A 23016-nucleotide genomic window follows, 5' to 3' on the forward strand; every position below is an offset into this window, starting at 1 on the left:
TCCCTCGTCGGTTCCATTACATACTGTTCAAGAAAACTATCACGGATACACTCAACGACCTCCTCCTCAAGGCTACCCTGACTGAGCTGGTTCGACCAATCTACATGTAGATTAAAATCCCCCATGATAATTGCCGTACCATTTTTACAGGCATTAGTTATTTCTTTTATTGCCCGCCCCAATGTGATATTATTTGATGGCCTATAGACTACGCCTATCAATGACTTTTTCTTCTTAGAGTTTCTAATTTCCACCCAAATGGATTCAACCTCATTCTCCATAGAACCTATATCATCTCTCAGCACCGCCCTGATGTCGTCCTTGAATATCAGAGCTACACCACCTCCTTTACCTTCCTGTCTGTCCTTCCAAATAGTCTGGTGCCTCATTTGGTTGCACTGTCACCCAGGGACTGAGCACATACTAGGCTGACACTCCAGTACAGCACTGAGGGAGTGCTTCACTGTCACAGATGTCAGCCTTTAGACGAGATGTTAAATCAAATTGTCCTGCTCAGTCTGGATCTTATCCCATGGCACTAACTGAGGTTTGTTCCAGTGCCTTGGCCAATGCTGCTCCTTCAACCAACACCAAGTTACTAGTCATTTGTCTCATTGTTATGCAGGGAGAATCCCACAAATGGCAGTCACTGCTGCACTTCAAATTAATTTATTGTACATGATGGACTCAGGGACATTTATGAGAAGTGCTGTATAAATCTTCAACTTTTGGACTGCCTGATGAAAAGACGAAGCTCAAAGGCATTAGCGGATTAAGCATCGACTATTGCAACAAGCAGCTAATCAGATCCTAGATTTTCGGTGGGACAATTAACAGTACAATTAATCATACAAACTAATGATGGAATCCAAGTCTGCTTCACCTAGTCTCAATATTCAATCTCATCCATATTGCATAGAGACCACCATTAAATGCAAGATTGACCTTTGTTAAACCAGATGTAGATTGATAGTCCTACGTGAAATGAGTTTGTACAGTCTCACTTCAGTTCCAATTTCTTGCCCCTAATTTGGCACCAAAATTATAAGTTTCTCCGAGCTTAACTACAGGATTGTTTCCTCGCACCACTCCCTTCTCATTGTTTGCCTTCTACTCCAACGTTGCTAATTCTTTCTGGGATATGGTTTAATGGTGAACAGCAACTCTGCTGCCTGTCCAAGTCACCTCAGAGAAGCCACAGGATGGCTAGTTTGCAAGGAGATTGCCATCATGGTTTGAGAGAGGATATCACTTGCAGAAACCATGCTGTACCAGATGCTGGTGTGCTTAATGGGGCAGTGTAGAAGAACTATTCTTTGCATCGAACTGTGGTTTAGATGATCCAGCAGTCTTTGATGGGACTGTGTAAAGGGAGCATTATTCTCCATTTCTTATAAATTCACAGGACATGAGCATCATTAGCATGACCAGTGTTTATAGCCCATCCCTATATGTCCTTTACTGAATGGCTTTATGGAGCATTAAAGGGCAGTTAAGAGTCAACTGACAATCTATTGGCTTCATGTCACCACTACTGATGCTAGCTTTTTATTCCAGATTTATTTATTAACTGAATTTAAACTCCCCAGCTGCTGTGGTGGCACCTGAATCCAAATCTCCAGATTATTAGTCCAGGCCTCCGGATTACTAGTTCAGTAACATAACATTATGCTACAGTTCTATCCTGTGCTAGATCTGATCCACGAGCTCTTGATGGAACAGCATACAGGGAGAAAATATAAAAGTGCTGGAAGTACGCAGAGTACATCTCCCTGTATGCTAAAAGCAAAATACTGCAGATGCTGGAAATCTGAAATAAAAACAAAGTGCTGGAAATACTCAGCAGATCTGGCAACATCTGTGGAGAAGAGAAGCAGAGTTAACATTTCAGGTCTGTGATCTTTCACGAGTTCTGATGAAAGGTCACTCACCTGAAACGTTAACTCTGCTTCTCTCTCCACAGATGTTGCCAGATCTGCTTAGTATTTCCAGCACTTTGTTTTTATTTCAGATTTCCAGCATCTGCAGTATTTTGCTTTTAGCATACAGGGAGATGTACTTTGCATCAAGCTCTTACTGAATCAGGGTGTCTGAAAGGGGAAAGTGTTCCTCAACCCTAATATCCCTAAAGTCAAAATTCACAATAAACATCTCCCCACCAAATCTTTAATGTGTAAATTGTTGGAAGCAATTGAAACAAGTTAGTTAATTCAATTAAGCAAACAACTGGTTAGAAACTACACAGGAAAGATTACTTGGCTTAACCTTGGCTGTATTACTCCAGAAACTAAAAGGTTCCTGGGACTGACTGTATGCAATTCTGAAACTGCAATTTAAACCAGGTCACCCTGTGTGGAGAACATGCTTGCAGCCAGAGTTGCAATAAAGGACAAAAATATGTCCAGCCTATAATTGTTCTTAGATTGTGTTGTCACACTGATAAGATTAACATTTCTGTCGGCAGCTCTGCTTTAATGAATGGCTCACCCTTACACGGGCTTGTGAAATAGGTTGTAAAAACTTCCTATTGGGAGATGTATGTGGCTGTATATTTATAAGGGTATTCTGTTATACCAGCCAGATTTATTGACTGATTGCTCTTCAACCCAGACAATGGCGAGCTGATTAGCAAAAAAACCTCCCCTTTCAAAATTGTGCTTTTCCCTATTATCAGCCTTTGTCTAAGGGTTCAGTGGGGGTGACGACTTGTCTTCAATTAACCATCACCATCCTTAAATCAACCCTCACTATTTTAGACATCAGGAGAGGGTTATTTCCAATAACCTGGGAAAGTGAATATAATTTTTGTCTACAATGAACTGAGCTAAGGTCTCACAACAAATCTTCTGTGATATAAAAACAGAAAATGTTGAATACACTCAACAAGCCGGCAGCATTTGTTGCAAGAGAAATGTTTCTCTCCATCGATGCTGCCTGACCTGAGTATTTCCAGTATTTTGTTTGCATTTTAGATTTCCAGCATCTGTAGTATTTTGCTTTTGTTAATATCTTGTGATGCAGGTTAATAAGGCCATTTAAAATGCAAAGGAATGGGGTTCATTTCTAAATGTATAGAAATGTAAAGCTGAGAAATTATGTTAAACTTCTATCACTTGGGAATACTGTGCACAGTTCTGGTCTTCATAGTACATTAAGGATATAGAGGCACTGGAGAAGGTTCAAAAAAGGATTTACATGGATGATACCAGAATTGAGAGGTTATATCCATTCAGAAAGATTGAATAGGCGTGGGCTCTTTTCTCTCAAAAATACATGGCTGAGGCTTGACCCAGTAGAGGTCCTTAAGATAATAAAAAGGTTTGAGAGAGTACACGTAGCAATGTTTCCATTTGTCGGGGAGTCCAAAATTAGGGCCATAAGTATAAGATAGTCACTAATAAATCTAATATGGAATTCAGGAGAAATTTTCTACCCAGACAGAGATTAGAATATGGAACTCACTACCACAAGGAGTAGTTGAGGGAACTGGCATAGATTCGTTTAAAGGGAAGTTAGATAAACACATGAGGAAGAAAGGGACAGGATATGCTGATGTGGTTAGATAAAGAAATGTGGGAGGAGGCTTACGTGCAACATAGACACGATGGGATGAATGGCCTCCTTCTGTGCTGTATTCTATGGTTGAAATACTGGCCCGGATTTTGCAGTCAGCAGTGAAGCGACAGTGCTCATCAGTGACCTCGAAGAAAGCCGCTCATAAAGATCTAGTGATCTCTGTGGTATGGATTTCACCTTTCCTGAGGTAAATTTGAATCTGGCATCAAGGGAACCTCTTGGCATCCAGCAACAGTGATGCAATCAAGCAGTGTAAGCAGCCAAACACATGGAAGAATGCTCACAGACAGCAAACCAGGAAGTTAAAAGCATTGATTATCCCTTCACTTTTTAATATCACTCTACAGAGGGCAAAATAAAAATTGGCACATATACATGGGATTATGATAGAAGCTGAAAAATCAAACTTTTAAAAATGTGTGGATTTTTTTTCATAATAGAGTATCTTGACATTCCACCAATATAAAATTAGTTGTTCAGGACCAGAGAGGTTGTTCAACAGTAATTATGAACTTAGTACACCTTTAAAAACCCAGTTACACCTCATTCAACAAGGTGTAACTTTTTCAATGTTTTTTACAGCAAGACTAATAACGTAGAAGGGCAAGTTCTCATCAGTTCAGTGATTTCTAATTGATTGCAGTCTGAGGGGACTTCAATAGTGCACCCTAGGGGGAAGTGGTCACTGACAGCAACTTTGGATTTCTGCGTTTAATTGCGCACGTGTGGGCTCCAGAAGTTCTGTCAGTTTCAGTGGAGTAATGACAGTGAACATTGACTACTTCACCATCATTACTATTGCAAAACTGGGGCCATGATGTGAAGACCGAGATAGATTTTTTGTAAGGCAAGAGTATTAAGGCACATGGAAACAAATGACGGAACACATTTGAAGGGTTGACTGGCCTACTCCTGCTCCTATGCTACTGTAATATTTCAAATTGTCCATTAGGATGGTCACGAGTGTAGCCTAGAATGTGGGTTGCCTTCCTCCGCTAGCATGCAGAAGCCTGACCTCTACTTAGCACCAACCCATAATAGTGTAGTTGAGACCAGAATGGTTGGGGGCAGCACTATGACACACATTGAGCTGGCCAACATACTTCCCACTCATACCAAACCCTTGAAACCAGAAAGCACTCTTTCTAACTAAGAATCGCTAACAGACTTTTCAAAAAAAAAGTTTTATTTAATGGACAAATAAATTTTACTTTTTCTTTTACAATTTCTGTTTTGACAGCCAGTCCCTGTCCCAAATGCAACCATGCTTCCTCCCATCAGGTGTTGGCAGATCTGCTGTGTATTTTCAAAGCAGTTTCCCCATTTTTTGCATTCCTGGCATTCGCAGTATTACTTTGTTGGCGCAGTAACCAGCTTCTCATTTCATGTATTTTTCTTGGTGTTCAGCAAGAACCTTAGCAGACGACTTGGCGTCATAGAACAGTTCATTGATTTCCTCCACGTGCTCCTTCTCGATGCCATCTTTCCCATTGATCTTTGCCAGCAGGTTGGCGGGGGTCAGGAGTTGCACAGAGTACCTGCGTCACAAGCACACAGCTGTTAACCTCAATACGTCTCTGCTCCTTATCTAATCCTTTCATCTCTAATGTGCAGAAGCAATTCAGTAATACAAATGTTGGGTCAAAACTGTGGAGTGCATTTCTACAGCACTGCAGGTGATGCAGAATCCAGCAACAAGAATAATCCCAAAATTAGCTAAAAGGAAGAATGGAAGAAGCTTAAATTGTACAGCACAGAGAAAGGGTTAAGGGGGACCTCACTGAGGTAAATCTATTTACCTCATAACCTGCGTGCGTCACAAACTCCTCATTTATGATTCTACTATCATTGGCATGCCTCTAGGTGGTGTCTCGATAGAACTTTTCCCCTATTATAGAAACACGGAATAGTACAGTACAGGAGGCGGCCATTTGGCCCATTGAGTCTGCACCTGCTCTTTCAAGAGCAGTTAGTCTTGCTCCCTGGCTCTTTCCTCACATCCCTGCAATTTTTGTCTCATTCATCCAATTTATTTATCCAAGTATTTATCCAATTCCCTTTGAAGACAATTATTGAATCGGTTTCCATCATTTTATCAGGCATTATGAAGCTGTCACCTATCATCACTTAGAACACCATAAGCAGTGCTTTTCTAACAGTCCCACAGCTCCAGGCCATTAACATTCCTAATCTCCCTCCAGTTTAACAACATATTTGGAACGACTACTCACCATTTTCCTTCGCTTGTTTCAGTTTCCCCTCTTTCTGTGTTTAAGTAAATGATCAGTGTTTCTCAGTTATCCTGGATGGATGGATTTAGATGGGCTGAATAGCCCTTTTCATCCATAATTATCTTGTCTTTGCCCAAAGTTTACATCACAAGACCAAGCCTTGCTGCGTGCCCTCTATGGTCAAACTGCCTGTTGCCACACACTGTCCAAGCTTGCAGCTGAAGAATGGCTACATTGGGGGTGGGATAGTGAAGGGCCACAGGTGCCCAACAAGGAGCCAGCGCCTTCTGTGAGGGGGAAACTCTTACCCCGCATGAAGGTAAAATGCCCAGAGTGTTGGCTAGGGTTGTTGCCTTTTGGTGTAAAAGGTCATTAAGAAATTAAATTATAAATTGGATAAGAGGATTGTCCCATGAAGAGAGATTGAGTAGACTAGGCCTACATTCCCCAGAATTTAGAAGAATGAGAATTGATCTTATGGAAAATATTCTTAAGGGGCTTGTCAAGGTAGATGTTGGGAGGCTGTTTCCCCTGGCTTGGGGTAAGGTGTCACAGTCTCAGAATAAGGACTTGGCCACTTAAGACTGGGATGAGGAGAAATTTCTTGACTTAAAGTTGAGAGACTTTGGAATTCTCTACCTGACGTCTGTGGATGTTCAGTCGTTGAATATATTCAATACACAGGTCAATAGATTTTTGGAAACTAAGGGAATCAAGGGATATCGGGATAGTGTGGGAAGATGGAGTTGAGGCAGAAGATCAGCCATAATCTTACTGAATGGTGCAGCAGGCTCAAAAGGCCGAATGGCCTACTCCTGCTCCTATTTATGTTCTTATGAAACTGCCTTAGTCAACACGTACTCAAAGGATGGTATTGAAAGTCTGCTGATTCTTAAACACCAAGGCAATATATACGGAGAGCTCTTAGTTTGTACTCTGCTTGTAGGAAAATATCTTTTAAAAACCTTCATAATGTACAAAAAACTTTGGCTTGCTAATATCTTAGCCAGTTATCGCACTGTAAGGTTTCATTAATCGCATTTGTTTTTAAAGAGCTTTTTTTTTTGAAAAACAGAAACCTTTTGTGTCTAATCCCATGGGCCCCTACCTACAGTACCATTCATCTTCCTGTGACAAGCTGAAACCAATAGCTATTACTGAAACTGTTATTCTACAGCACTGGCTAAAATTAAATACTGCCAGTGAAGAGTTTTTTGGCTGCAGGTAAAGAGGATGATTTAAAACCCTTGTCTCGGGCTCCTGAAAGTGTCAGCGTAGAGAGAGCAGCAAATCATTCCTGCTTGCTGGGGTCAAAAGAAAAAAAAAGCGAATGACATTATCAAGGTCTGGACAAGAGCCATTATTCCTTAACAAAGCAGCAATGGGTACTCACCGCAGGGTTGTCTTGGTGCCGATTTCCCCCAGGTGAAGCAAGGCGTCCTCACTGATGGTGATGCCTTCTGTCTGTGCTCGAATCTTGATTATCTGCCGAGCGAGGAGAGTGGAGGATTAAGGAAAAGTGAACAACAGATCCTATAACTGTCAGTGCGATTGATCTTTCTGTCAGCACAAATTAATGCCCTGCTCAGCACCAGATGATTATTCAGGCCAAAGGCTAGCAGTTTCTTCAGGTCTGCAGATAGCAGAGTGGTACTGAAATATTTAAAAAAATGCATTTTCCTAAACTTACATTACATTTGCTCAAACTTTGGCATTTAGGTAGGACTGCGTTGTTTAAACAAATCCAAAATACTTATTTCTCATTGAGAAGATTTAAAACAAAACTCCCCCATCTCCTCTCCTCTGGTAACTTACACAGGGTAGAGTTCCCACGGGCTCTGGATGCCCTTTATTACATTGCCCAACTGGCCATTCATCAACTGTGACCAATGTGCTGGCATGTTATTTGACTGCAAAAGGCATCACATCTAAGCACGATCCTCTCACCAAAAGACATTCAACATGCATCTTCCAGCAGAGTAGCAATCAGAACAGTATGCCTGGCTAATTTCTCTCTCCAACTTGGGTTGGGGAGAGAGGGGGGCGGTGGTGGTGTGATGATGTAGGACTGGATTTGGTCCAGGAAGTTCCTGACTTGTATATCTCTGCTCTGCACTGAATAGTATAATCGCACATTAAGCCATTGAGTTGGGGGTGGGTTCAATGTCACAAACCCATAAAAGCTCCCCTCTCAATTCAGTTTTTGTTTCAGAGCTTATAAAGCAATCCCCAGTTTGAGGGCCTCCAAACCAAGCACCTGAGAAATTGCTCCTGAAAAATTCACTGAGTTTCCCTTTTCCAATATGGAGCATTTCCCTTAGAGCCACATCCCCTTTCCTGGACACACCCAAGCCTGAGACAGGACTACCCCTCACAGTAGTCCAGGTTCCATTAGTGAACTGGGTTGACTTAATTCTAAATTTATCTTATCAGTTATGTTTTCACAAGGTTGGACCCCAAAGAGACCCTGCCTAATTCTCTTCTCTTGTACTCCAGAAAGATTATTAAATCAGCCAGAGAACCAACAAACATGGTTTGAGCCCTCACTAGGCATACAGCAGGTATTGGGGTTCCACGTTGAGTAGATGCTTGTTGGTGTGGAACTGCTGCAGCGGTTCATGGCACCTTAGCAAATTAACAAAGGAGGCATGAAACCCTGAGTATATGAGCACTTGCTCTTTGTTCAGTCTGCAGATTACACCTTGTAGCAGCTTACATCCCATGTCTGCTGTGTTGGCTATCTACCTTCAGCAGGTTAGAAAGAACACAGCTTACAACATGCCAACCAATTTGACACTTTAGAGGTCCACAATCAAGATATGTGTACCAGGCTTACTAATCACCCATAAAAGCTCATGAAAGGCTTTGGCAGAGACTTGCCCACCTGACGGCTGACTCCCCCCTCACAGTACTCAGCGTACAGCCAATATTTATCCCTAAACATCACTAAAAAGAAAAATGATATGGTCATTATCTCATTGCTGTTTGTAGGGTCTGTAAGCAAATTGGCTGTCACAATTTGATTTATTCATTCATGGGTCATCCCTAATTGCCCTGAGAAGGTGGTGGTGAGCTGCCTTCTTGAATACAACTGAGAGGCTCGCCAGGACTTTTCAGACTGGAGTCAACCACCTTACTATTTGTATGGAATCACATCTAGGCTAGACCGGTTAAGGAGGGAGGATTTCCTTCCCTAAAGGATATTAGTGCACCAGATGGGTTTTTATGACAATCCAGTAGTTTTATTGTTGTCATTATTGATACTAGTTTTTAATTCCAGATTTACTTAATTGAACTTAATTCACCAGCTGTCATGGTTGGATATGAACTCAAGTCTCCGGTTCATTAGGCCAGGCCTCTGGATTATAAAACCAGTAACATAACCACAATGCTACCATGCCCTAAACATTACATCTTACATTATCAACAATGACAACACTTCAAAATACTTCATTGGATGTAAAGCACTTTGGGATGTTGTGAAAGGAGTTATATAAATGCAAGCCTATCATTCTTGCAGCCATTTCCAATTTTCATCCATAAATCCACAGCAGATTGGTTCTCCTGGGTTTTACACAACTTTCTAAAGTGCTAACAGTGGCTCTCAATAAAAGTAGCTTGGACTCCCTTGCGTTATGGTACAACGTTAAACCGTACTGACTTAAGGCACTTGCTCCTGCATATGCTCGCTAATCCCTCACATGCAGACATGTGATTTACACCAGCTCCTTGCTGGAACACACACACACAGTATGATGACCTTTGATATAATGCACATCACTTACAGCCTCCTCGCTAACAGATAAATCACAAACACACTGGTTCCATAAATAAGTTTACTGTATTAGTCCCAAAGACAGTCTTACAGACAGAAGCCAACTGTACTCCAGCTCCCTAAATACACAACTCTTTCCTCTCTCTCCACGCAGCTCCAATGTCACAACTTAACCCACTGAAGCTGAGTGTCCCTGCTGTCCTGTTTACCCTGACTCACATGGTCAGTCATCAGTATTACTGGATCTGAGGACTCTGCTTGTGGCATTTATTAACTCCAGTACTCACACAACAACATTTCCTAAACAGGGAGTATACCCTTTTATAAGGGCATCAAGTTTCCTATAGCCACCTCCCACCTTCTCCTGACTCGTGCTGGGCCACCCTTCCACACAAGCTGCAGGCCATTCTACTGTGGGAGGGCCAAAACACAGGCATTTTTCAGTAAGGTGTCACTGGTCATTACAGCATGAACTCGAGCCAATTCCCTCTTCCCCAGCTTTGGATACTGAGGCCAAATGCCGCCCTAGTCGCAATCAGCTAACACAGCAGAGATTGGATTTTGAGCTTTATGGTCTGAATGACAGTCACTCATCAATATTCGACACATCTTACAGCAATGAGCGCTGTATAATGTGAGAGCAGAGAACAATCATGAAAATACAATCTAACCAAAACAGATGAAGGCACTGAAGTCATAAACAACACTGGGAAGCACAAGTGGTTTGATTCAATTTCCTGATGAGTAAATTAAAACCTAGCAATCACTCCCTGCTGCACATTTTGTTACGTCCCTTGAGCTTACATAGGATATAAAGAAAGCTGAGATATATATCCGGTGACCTAGTGAGTAATGGCAACCATTCAGTGCAGTTCTGAGCCATACAGGCCAGGAGGGGCTCAAGTTCAATCTTCTGATCCGTGCAGTTAGCTGATCTCAGCTGGGGAGATAGTAAGGATGCTGCATTTAGCCAGGGTGTCAGCTCCACACAAACAAGCACCTACTCACCATGGAAACTGTACGCCTAGCGATGGCTCAAACCCATATTTGTCACTTCTCTGGCCGATTAATAATGATCCTAACAGCACTGTGGCCTAAAGGATGACAGGATCAGGCTTGGCTGTGATGACTTTCATGGTTAAATAGCTTGGCAACACACTGTTATCGGGGCTCTGGGAGAATACTTATGCTGCTGACGATGCCAAAGGTTGCTGACATGTGTTGAAGGAGTCAACACTTCAGGAAAGAAAGGGAGAAAATGGGAAAAGAGAATTGAAGTAACTACTCTAAATAGCTTTAATTGTAATTACATGGAGTCCTAAGTAGTGAAAGGTGGTATGATAGCTAATTATAGTTCATACACAGATTTGAAATCAGTATTGCAGGCATACAGGAAAATAAAAAATAAACTGCAGACACAGCAAGTGATTTTAGTTCAAGGTTTCGTTGTTGGCTGTGCAGTTCACTTTTTTTTTTCCTTTTTCATTCACAGGATGTAGGTGTCCCTGATAAGGCCAGCATTTATTGCCCATCTCTACATGCCTTCGAGAAAGATGCTGGTGAGCTACCTTAGTGACTTTCTAGGCCATTTCACAGGGCAGTTAAGAGTCAACCACATTGATGTGGGTCTGGAGTCACACGTAGGTCAGACTGGTGGGGCGGCAGATTTCCTTCCCTAAAGGACGTTAGTGAATCGGATGGATTTTTACAATACTCCGATAGCTTCATAATCACCATTATTGATACTAGCTTTTTATTCCAGATTTATTTAATTAACTGGATTTAAATTCACCACTACTGTGATGGGGTCTGAACTTGTATCTCTGGATTAGTAGTCTCAGCCTCTAGATTACTATTACAGTAACATAACCACTATGCGATCATACCGTGAAGTACTAAACCCCTAGATGAGATCACTGCCTTGCAATAATTACATTTAATTCTTTCTCTACAGGCATATGTTCCTTGAGCTAACATAACAAAAATGGGCATATAGCTGACTGGTAGAAACATAGAAAGATTTAGGGTGCAAAAGGTGGCCATTCGGCCCAATGTGTCTGTGCTGGCCGAAAAAGAGCTATTCAGTCTAATCCCACCTTCTAGCTCTTGGTCCATAGCCCTGTAGGTTACAGCACCTCAAGTAGAGTGCATGCTTTACATTTATGAGGTACCGTGTTTGATCGTGAACATCTCTTGCACTTGGGACTTTCCTGGCACAGGTATGGTAGGCCAATGACCTCCTTATTTGTTGTATCATTCTATGATGTTAATTACAAAGAATTAAGTAACCATTATAGATCATATAATTTTGAAATAAAAAAAGTTGAGAATGTTGGAAATAAACATCATGTCAACATCTGGAAGGGGAAGGCAGACTAATGTTTAAGATGTGACTCCTCTCATATCGCATTTTGCCAGCCCCTTCTCTCCTGGACGTGCTGTATAGGTAGAATGTCAGACCTCAGAGGGGAAATCACAGCCCAGCGCAATCCAGTTCTTGTCCAGTAGGTTTCCTGGCAGCTATCACTAGCTATCCACAGTGTCCTGGTCAATATTTGTCCCTCAAATCGACATCACACAAACAAACAGATTATTTGGTCATTATCATTGTTGTTTTTGGGAGTTTGCTGTGTGCAAATTGGCTGCAGCATTTCCTACAACAGTGACTATATTTCCAAAATACTTCATTCACTGCAAAGCACTTTGGAATGCCCTGTGGCTGTTGTCATGCTAGGCCCCCACCTGCCAAGAATGAGGCACATTAATTTTGTCATGAACATTGATCTTAAAATGTTACTGGAGCAAGGAAATGACTTGTTAAACAGATCAGCTGTGGCTGGAAAAGATATTAGCATATTAGCAGACAAAGGACCATTCCCTAAAACATTCAACCCACAATGGATGTTGATCACTGGACACTGAGGGGGTGGGGAAGCGCATTCCAGGGCCTGCTGGGGTGATGCAATCCACAGGGACCAGGACTGGTTGGACCAGATGGTCACATGACTAGTTGGCTGTTCCAGGGGTCTTTTGAACTAGCCACAGAGAGTTTGAACTCAAAGACTGTTTGCTCCTGGACTGAAGATCTCTCCTGTCTACCCCACCTCTTTCTCGCAAGCCTCTGAATCCACTGAAGACACATGAACCCCAAGAGAGAAAAGTCTTCTAACCACAGTGGCGCAGTGGTTAGCACCGCAGCCTCACAGCTCCAGTGACCTGGGTTCAATTCTGGGTTCTGCCTGTGTGGAGTTTGCAAGTTCTCCCTGTGTCTGCGTGGGTTTCCTCCGGGTGCTCCGGTTTCCTCCCACATGCCAAAGACTTGCAGGTTGATAGGTAAATTGGCCATTAGCAATTGCCCCTAGTATAGGTAGGTGGTAGGGAAATATAGGGACAGGTGGGGATGTGGTAGGAATATGGAATTAGTGTAGGATGAGTATAAATGGGTGGTTGATGGTCGGCACAGACTCGGTGGGCCGAAGGGCCTGTTTCAGTGCTGTATCTCTAAACTAAACTAAACAAGGACTCTACAGTGAGCGCGAAGAACCATAATGACTCTTCAGATATTGCCTCAAACTTTTCCACTTTATTTTTCTTCTGCTATTTTCTCTCTCTATTTGCATGCAGATCGCGTATGCATGCTACCCTGGGCGTGTCGTGTATCCATAGGCGTCAACCGAATTAGAGTTTAAGTTCAATTAGAACATTAGAACATTACAGCGCAGTACAGGCCCTTCGGCCCTCGATGTTGCGCCGACCATCTGACCTACACTATTCCATTTTCATCCATATGTCTATCCAATGACCACTTAAATGCCCTTAAAGTTGGCGAGTCTACTACTGTTGCAGGCAGGGCGTTCCACGCCCCTACTACTCTCTGCGTAAAGAAACTACCTCTGACATCTGTCCTATATCTTTCACCCCTCAACTTAAAGCTATGTCCCCTCGTGTTTGCCATCATCATCCGAGGAAAAAGACTCTCACTATCCACCCTATCTAACCAAGTTTAATAAATTTCTACTTTTCTTCTTTAAAACTGAGAAAACCTGTTTGTGCTGGTTTCTTTGCCTTATAATTGGAAAGTGGTGAACAAGGATTCACCAAGGGGGAGCTAAAAACACAGTGAGTTTAAAATTAAACCTTGTTATGGTAAGACCAGGTCTTAACTGGTCGTAACACTGTGAAAGGTGCTGCATAAAGGTAAGTCTTCCTTTTTTCCCCCATGGCACTGTTTCAAGAGGAGGAAGTTCTCCCAATGTCATGACCAACATTTCTCCCTCAACCAACATTACCAAAATAAAAGACTCTCATTTGCTGATCTTGCTATGCAAAACTGGCATCCACATTTGCCGACATAGCAAGTGACTGCACTTCAACATAAGAACTAGGAGCAGAAGTAGTCCATTTGGCCCCTCAAGCCTGCTCTGCCATTCAATAAGATCATGGCTGATCTGACTGTGGCCTTAACTCCACATTCCTATTTGTGCCCCATAACCCTTGACTCGCTTGTCAATCAAAGATCTGAGTATAGTCAAGTCTGAATGAGACAATGACCCAGCCTTCATTGCTCGCCAGGGAAGAGAATTCCAAACACTAATGACCCACTGAGAGAAAAGCTAACTAATCAGCAGTGAAGCACTTTGAGACATCCTGAGGATATGACAAGGCATTATATAAATACTGGTTCTTCCTCTCCATAGACCAGGGGCATGTAGTTCAATTGAATAGCCCTACTGGGATTAGCTAACTTAGTATAGAGTAGGGATCAAAATTCCAAGCTTCTGGTCCGCATGACTTAATGCTATACAACAGAGTGTGTTTACTCATTGGGCCATCCTGGTCTGGTTGGCGACGATTGTATTTCTGAGAGTGAGAAAACTGTAGTTTTTTATAAAATTCGTTCGTGGGATGTGGGCATCGCTGGCGAGGCCAGCATTTATTGTCCATCCCTAGTTGCCCTTGAACTGAGTGGCTTGCTAGGCCATTTCAGAGGGGATTTAAGAGTCAACCACATTGCTGTGGGTCTGGAGTAACATATCAGCCAGCTAAGGACAGCAGATTTCCTTCTCTAAAGGACATTAGTCAACAACTGACAAAGGTTTCATGGTCACCATTAGACTAGCTTTTTTAATTCCAGATTTATTAATTGAATTCAATTACTTCATCTCCGATGAGATAGTAGAGGCAAATGTAGAGGTTAAAGCAAACAAGTCCAGTAGGCAGGCTGGACAGGGAGCATGGAAGGTCTGGTAGGCTAAACTGCATTTACTTTAATGCAAGAAGCCTTACAGGTAAGGCAAATGAACTCAGAGCATGGATCGGTACATGGGATTGTGATATTATAGCTATTATGGAAACGTGGTTGAGCGATGGGCAGGACTAGCAGCTCAACGTTCCGGGGTACCGATCCTTTCGACGTGACAGAGGTGGAGGTAACACAGAGGAGGGGGAGTTGCACAATTGATTAGGGAGGACATCACGGCTGTACTTAGAGACGATATCCCGGGGGGAATGTCCAGCGAGGCCATATGGGTAGAACTTAGAAATAAGAAAGGGGTGATCACTTTGATGGGATTATACTATAGGCCCCCCAATAGTCAGAGGGAAGTGGAGGAGCATATATGTAGGGAAATTACAGATAGGTGTAGGAATTATAGGATTGTAATAGTAGGCGATTTTAACTTCCCTAATATTGACTGGGACTGCCTTAGTGCTAAGGGATCAGATGGGAAAGAATTCGTTAAGTGTGTCCAGGATAGTTTTCTGAAGCAGTATGTGGATGGCCCTACTAGAGAAGGGGCTACACTCGACCTCCTGTTAGGAAATGAGGATGGGCAGGTGGTTGATGGGTCAGTGGGGGAGCACTTTGGGACCAGTCACCATAACTCTATTAGCTTCAAGATAGTTATGGAAAAGGATAGGACTGGTTCTCAGGTTGAAGTCCTAAATTGGGGGAAGCTAATTTCAATGGCATCAGACAGGAACTCTCAAAAGTTGAATGGGAGAGGCTGTTTACAGGTAAAGGGCTGTCTGGCAAATGGGAGGCTTTTAAAAGTGAGATAGGAAGAGTTCAGGGCCGGCATGTTCCTGTTAGATGGAAGGGCAAGGCTGGCAAGTTTAGGGAACCTTGGTTGACGAGGAATATTGAGGGTCTGGTCAGCTCAAAGAAGGAGGCATATGTCAGGTATAGGCAGCTGGGATCGAGTGAGTAATTCGAGGAGTACAGTGGATGTAGGACTACACTTAAGAAGGAAATTAGGAGGGCGAAAAGGGGCCATGAGATTTCCCTGGCAGATAAGATAAAGGAGAATCCTAAAAGATTCTATAAGTATATTAAGAGTAAAAGGGTAGCTAGGGAGAGAGTAGGTCCCCTTAAGGATCAGTGTGGCAATCTATGTGTGGAGCCACTGGAAATGGGCGAGGTCTGAAATGAATATTTCTCGGCCATATTTGCCGTGGAGAAGGTCATGGAAGCTAGTGAGTTCAAGGGAGGGAACACTGATATCCTGGAGCATATCAACATTACAAAAGAGGAGGTGTTGGAGGTTTTGAAGCGCATTAAGGTGGATAAATCCCCAGGGCCTAACCAGGTGCATCCTAGGATGCTATGGGAAGCAAGGGAGGAGATTGCGGGGGCCCTGGCAGAGATTTTTGTATCATCGTTAGCCACGGGTGAGGTACCGGAAGACTGGAGGATAGCTAATGTTGTGCCTTTATTTAAGAAGGGCAGCAGGGATAAGCCAGGGAACTACAGGCCGGTGAGCCTTACATCAGTGGTGGGAAAGTTATTGGAAGGGATTCTGAGAGACAGGATTTATAGGCATCTGGAAAGGCATGGTTTAATTAGGGATAGTCAGCATGGCTTTGTGCATGGGAAATCATGTCTCATGAATTTGATTGCGTTTTTCGAGGAGGTGACCTAGAGGATTGACGAGGGCAGGGTGATGGACGTTGTCTACATGGACTTTAGCAAGGCCTTTGACAAGGTCCCACATGGTAGGCTGGTCCAGAAGGTTCGAACACATGGGATCCAGGATGAGCTAGCAAATTGGATACAAAATTGGCTTGGTGATAGGAAGCAGAGGGTGGTAGTGGAAGGTTGTTTTTCAGATTGGAGGCCTGTGACCAGTGGTGTGCTGCAGGGTTCGGTGCTGGACCCTCTGTTGTTTGTTATATATATTAATGACTTGGATGTGAATGTAAGGGGCATGACTAGTAAGTTTGCAGATGACACCAAAATTGGTGGTATAGTGGACAGTGAAGAAGGTTGTTTAAGGTTACAACAGGATATAGATCAACTGGGAAGTGAAGCATTTTGGGAAGTTAAACCAGGGCAGGACATATACAGTGAATGGCAGGGCCCTGGGGAGTGTTGTTGAGCAGAGACCTTGGGGTGCAAGTACATAGTTCCCTGAAAGTGGCAACACAGATAGACAGGGTGGTGAAGAAGGCGTATGGCATGCTTGCCTTCATCGGCCGAGGCATTGAGTACAAGAGTTGGGACGTCATGTTACAGTTGTACATAACGTTGGTTAGGCCGCATTTGGAGTACTGTGTGCAGTTCTGGTCGCCGCACTACAGGAAAGATGTGATTAAGCTAGAGAGGGTGCAGAAAAGATTCACAAGGATGTTGCCTGGTTTGGAGGGCTTGAGTTATAAAGAGAGATTGGATAGGCTGGGTCTGTTTTCCCTGGAGCGAAGGAGGCTGAGAGGGGACATGATAGGAGGTATATAAAATTATGAGAGGCATAGATAGGGTAGATAGTCAGAGTCTGTTTCCCATAGTAGGGGTGACTAAAACTAGAGGGCATAGATTTAAGGTGAGAGGGAGGAGGTTTAAAGGGGATCAAAGGGATAAATTTTTCACACAAAGAATAATGGGTATCTGGAATGAGCTGCCTGAGGAGGTGGTGGAGGCAGGAACAGTAGCGACATTTAAGAGGCATCTGGACAGGTACTTGAATGAGCAAGGCATAGAGGGATATGGAATTAATGCAGGCAGGTGGGATTAGTATAGATAGGCATTATGGTTGGCATGGATGCGGTGGGCCGAAGGGCATGTTTCTATGCTGTGCGACTCTATGACACTATGAGTGAGTGGGCAAAAACTTGGCAGATGGAGTTTAATGTAGGAAAGTGTGAAGTCATGCACTTTGGTAGGAAGAATCAAAAGGTAGACTATTATCTAAATAGAGAGAGACTTCTAAAAAGTGCAGCACAGAGGGATCTGGCTGTTCGTGTGCATGAAAGGCAAAAAGTTAGCATGCAGGTGCAGCAAGAAATTAAGGCGGCAAATGGAATTTTGGCCTTTATTTCTTAGGGGTTGGAGTTTAAAAATAGGGAAGTCTTGTTACAGCTGTACAGGGTGTTGGTAAGGCCGCACCTGGAGTACTGTGTCGCGTTTTGGTCCCCGTATTTAAGAAAGGATATACTGGCATTGGAGGCAGTTCCAAAGAGATTCACTAGGCTGATTCCTGGGATGAAGGGGTTGACTTATTAAGAACGGCTAAACAGGTTAAGCCTTTATTCATTACAGTTTAGAAGAATGACGGGTGATCTTATTGAAACGTACAAAATTGTGAGGGAGCTTGACAGGGTACATTAGAACATTACAGCGCAGTACAGGCCCATCGGCCCTCGATGTTGCGCCGACCATCTGACCTACACTATTCCATTTTCATCCATATGTCTATCCAATGACCACTTAAATGCCCTTAAAGTTAGCGAGTCTACTACTGTTGCAGGCAGGGCGTTCCACGCCCCTACTACTCTCTGCGTAAACGCCCCTACTACTCTCTGCGTAAAGAAGCTACCTCTGACATCTGTCCTATATCTTTCACCCCTCAACTTAAAGCTATGTCCCCTCGTGTTTGCCATCATCATCCGAGGAAAAAGACTCTCACTATCCACCCTATCTAACCAAGTTTAATAAATTTCTACTTTTCTTCTTTAAAACTGAGAAAACCTGTTTGTGCTGGTTTCTTTGCCTTATAATTGGAAAGTGGTGAACAAGGATTCACCAAGGGGGAGCTAAAAACACAGTGAGTTTAAAATTAAACCTTGTTATGGTAAGACCAGGTCTTAACTGGTCGTAACACTGTGAAAGGTGCTGCATAAAGGTAAGTCTTCCTTTTTTCCCCCATGGCACTGTTTCAAGAGGAGGAAGTTCTCCCAATGTCATGACCAACATTTCTCCCTCAACCAACATTACCAAAATAAAAGACTCTCATTTGCTGATCTTGCTATGGTAGATGTTGAGAAGATGTTTCCACTAGTGGGGGAATCTCGAACTAGGAGACAGAGTTACAGAATAAGGGGACAACTCATTTAAAACTGAGATGCAAAGGAATTTCTTCTCTCAGAGGGTAGTGAATGTCTGGAATTCTCTACCCCAGAGAATTGTGGAGGCTAGATCACTGAAAGTATTTAAAGTGGAGGTAGATAGATTTTTGAAATAATCAGGGAGTTGTGGGCTATGAGGAACTGGCACAAAAGAGGAGTTGAGGTCTGGGGCAGATCAGCCATGACCTTATTGAATGGCGAGGCAGGCTTGAGGGGCTGAATGGCCTACTCCTGCTCCTATTTACGTTCTTATTCCTTGGCTTAGATTCCCACTCTTCTTTTGACTTGGGCTTCCTGGCTACACCCCTCTCCTTTAAAGCACCCCAATGTCCTGCTCCCCACTCTTGAAATCTATGTCCCACTTTCCTCCTTTATCCAGCGATGGCTGCAAGTAGAGCAATCAGTGGGCATGAAAGTCAGATTTTCTGCTCTTCAGACAGCCAGTGACTGATGAGGCATCTTATACATAGGGCCATAGATTTTTTTTCTCTCCAGGTTTTTTTCTTTAAGCTAAGTAGGGGTGAGGGAAGGACATGCGAGTATATAATAAAACAGAAGCAAGACTGACGACACCTTGGGATTTCATTGAAATCAGGCAGTCACATATCGAGCATTCGCTGCATCTTTTTTGTGCCAGTAATGTTCGGTTAAATGTGTATATACAGATCTATATAACTGCTACACCTTTCTAAACGACTAAACGTTGTTTATTGATTTAGTTTATAGCAATCGCTTTGCTACTTTCTTGTTTACAATAGTGCCAGAGTGAAAAATAACTGGCATTATATGAAACTCTCACTCCTGGACTTATCTTTGTGATGCTACACATAGCATCGTTATCCAAGAAATCCTCATCACTTTTGCTGCTGATGCTGGGTTGCTGAATGATTCAGACCAGCTCTATGCCAACTATTAACAGTCAGCATTCTTCTCACTTGCAAGCCTTTGAACATTATAAAGCTGTTACTATTGACAAGTGCCGTAGATAATTATTTCAGCTGCAAGAATGTGCAAGATAAATACAAATCTGGCTTTCTTACCTTTTAATTGTTAAATCTAAAAATCATCAGAATCGGTGGTATTCATTGTTTTGTGCATTTTGTTTTCATCAGGGAGGGAGATTGATGATGAATAACAGAACATTTTTCATTTTGGGAATTCAGTGGCTGTAACAGGCACTCCCAAATAAGGTACAGCATAGGTTAGGCACAGAGTAAAGCTCTCTCTACACTATCCCATCAAAAACTTGTAGGCAGGTAAAGCACAGGGTTAGATACAGAGTAAAGCTCCCTCTACACTGTCCTCATCAATCACTTCCAGGGCAGTTATTTGCCACACTAGCTGTTACTGCGCTTATTGGACTGTCTTTGTTAAACTGTTGGGTCCGTACTCACTAGATCCTTCGATTTGTTCCAAAAAATGAAAAAAAAACAGGTTAGGTACAGAGTAAATTTCCCTCTACACTGTCCCATCAAACATTTCCAGGACAGGTGCTGCATTGGGTTAGATACAAAGCAAAGCTCCCATCAAACACTCCCAGAGCAGGTACAGCATCAGGTTAGATACAGAGTAAAGCTCCCCCGACACTGTCCCAACAATGTGTCTCAAATCCAACCTCCTTTTACTGCAGCAGTGTAATGCTTTTCCATTTCCCATAGCAGCCACCCTATGAACAAAGTGATTTTGCCAATTTATTGCTGGAACCATCATTTTTAACATGACTGGGCAAATGCCTTTTCATGAAGGACTCTTACAGCCAGCAGACACAGGAGGCTTTCATTCCATTAGGATGGGATACTGTTGAGCTCTGCTTGCAATGGCCAAAGGCCAGTGTCCAATCCACTGTTTCATCTAGTCCCACTAACCTTGCTTGATTTATATTCTTGTTACAAAGTGATTCCTGATAATGCACTGGCCCGCTGGTGTCAGTGTGCGCTAAGTTGTGCACATGCGCAGCTACACCTTGCCGGAACTTAATGGCGCATGCGCAGGATGACGTCACCACGTAGTGCCAACGTCATCGCACATCCGTGCCAGGTCCATCTTCGTGCATGCGTGATAACGCGTCATCAGGTATCCAGCCCCTCACTCAGCTGGAGGTAGCAGCTGAATGGGAGACTTTGAGGCTGGAACTCTGCCCCCTCGCTCCAGGCCTTGTCGCTTTCTCCCCTCAGCCGCTCGCTCCAGACCTCGCTGCTCTCCTCCACTCCCCTGTTGATTGTTCCTCGTTTCAGGCCACCCTGTTCTCCGGCCGCTCGCTCCCTGAAACCACCCCCGCCCCCCCCCCTTCCCCGCCACCCAGCTGCTAGCTCTAGGCTGCACCGCTTCCCTCCTCTCAGCCACTCGCTCCTACGTCGCCCCGTCACCCCTTGCTTCTTCGGGCAGTGTGTGGAGACTGATCAAACGTGGGAGAGAGAGGAGGGAAGCGGTGTGGCCCAGAGCTCGTGGCTGTGGGGGTGGGGACGGACCGAGCAGCGAGGTCCATCTATCGGGGTGCCAATTCACTATCTTCCAATGGAAGTTCGATCATAAATTTCCTTTTGTATTTGATAGGACTACTGGAATATTAAATGGATCTGAGGATTACAGTTAGTATCCTATAACTACATAGTAGCATATTACTGGGCTTCCACCCAACTTAATGTAAGGTTAGTTTGCTAGAACGATCTAGCCATGAGCATTTTCTGTGATAAACTGAGCAGTGCCATCTTTAATCCTGGCAGCTGCCTGAATGTCAGACACTGACATCCCAGTTGAAGAGCCTGCATTTGCGCATGTGCAAGCACTGTGCCACTTAGTGGTTGCGTTGTCAGCAAATGCGGCCTTCTTGTTATTGATCTGTTCTACTGATGATTAAACGATGAAACCAAGCAGTGTGTATAGCCCCTTTATAACAAATATACAGCACAATTCACAGATTTCACTTCACCTGCTCTTCTGAAATTACCTGATCAGTTTGAGCTTTCTTAAAGGAGGTTAAAAGAACCCCAGAAAATCTGAAATAAAAATCAAATGCATACACAAACAGCAGCTGTCAACTATTCAGGTGTATATAAAAGCTCATTATTCCACTATCAACAGTGTCTCTGGACTAATGCTTTGTCTTTCACCACAAGCATTAACACACGCTTTGCCTTTGTCCCAGGACAGCTTTGTTATTTAATCTCCCCTATCAAACACCTTACCCTTTGTTCTCTCCCCCACCCCGCCCCTCCCCTTGCTTAAACCCTAATTCGTTTCTAACCTTTGCCAGACCTGAAATGTTAACTTTGCTTCTCTCTCCACAGATGCTGCCAGACTTGCTGAGTATTTCCAGCACTTTTTGTTTTCGTTTCAACTACTCAGGCGTGTTCTGCTATGATTTCTGAAATACTTAGCAACTGTCCTGCTAAAACAAGGGTTCATGCAACAGTTTCGTCAGATCCCCTTTAATGCTAAGGCAGGAATATTAAGAGAATAAATTGAACAGGGTGCAGTGCTGTCACTAAGGTTTATAAAATATTCACTAAGGTTTATAAAATATTCACCCCATCTCTGCTTGAACTGTGAAAGAGCATCCACTACTGCAAACAGCAGATTTATCCTGTCAACTTCTACTTGCTTCTGAAGAGACCATTTTGAACCATATATAAATAGACTCCAGAAGCTGGCTGAGCGTGTCTACCCTGAGGCACAGTGTGGCTTTCGAGCAGAGAGATCCACCACTGACATGCTCTTCTCCCTTCGCTAGCTACAGGAGAAATGCTGCGAACAACAGATGCCCCTCTACGTTGCTTTCATTGATCTCACCAAAGCCTTTGACCTCGTCAGCAGACGTGGTCTCTTCAGAAAACTAGAAAAGATCGGATATCCACTAACTATCATCACCTCATTCCGGATATCCACTAAGTATCATCACCTCATTCCATGACAATATGAAAGGCACAATTCAGTATATTGGCACCTCATCAGATCCCTTTCCTATCCTGAGTGGCGTGAAACAGGGCTGTGTTCTCGCACCCACACTGTTTGGGATCTTCTTCTCCCTGCTGCTTTCACATGCGTACAAGTCTTCAGAAGAGATTTCCTTCACACAAGATCAGGTGACAGGTTGTT

The 23016-nt window shown here is 43.3% G+C and overlaps 1 protein-coding gene across 1 annotated transcript in view; it reads right to left on the bottom strand.

The window, feature by feature from the left end:
• Positions 1–4744: 4744 nt before the first annotated feature.
• Positions 4745–23016, bottom strand: part of ruvbl1 (RuvB-like AAA ATPase 1) — a 59668-nt gene continuing 41396 nt past the window's right edge. Inside the window, exons 10-11 of the mRNA XM_068052160.1 lie at positions 7201–7292; positions 4745–5114 (exon numbers count right to left, since the gene is read on the bottom strand). Coding sequence (XP_067908261.1) covers positions 4955–5114; positions 7201–7292 — 252 coding nt within the window. The 3' untranslated portion in view covers positions 4745–4954. The remainder of the gene's footprint in view (positions 5115–7200; positions 7293–23016) is intronic.

The sequence above is a fragment of the Heterodontus francisci genome, chromosome 19 (assembly GCF_036365525.1).
Source record: "Heterodontus francisci isolate sHetFra1 chromosome 19, sHetFra1.hap1, whole genome shotgun sequence".
In the NCBI taxonomy this organism is placed as follows: Eukaryota; Metazoa; Chordata; class Chondrichthyes; order Heterodontiformes; family Heterodontidae; genus Heterodontus; species Heterodontus francisci.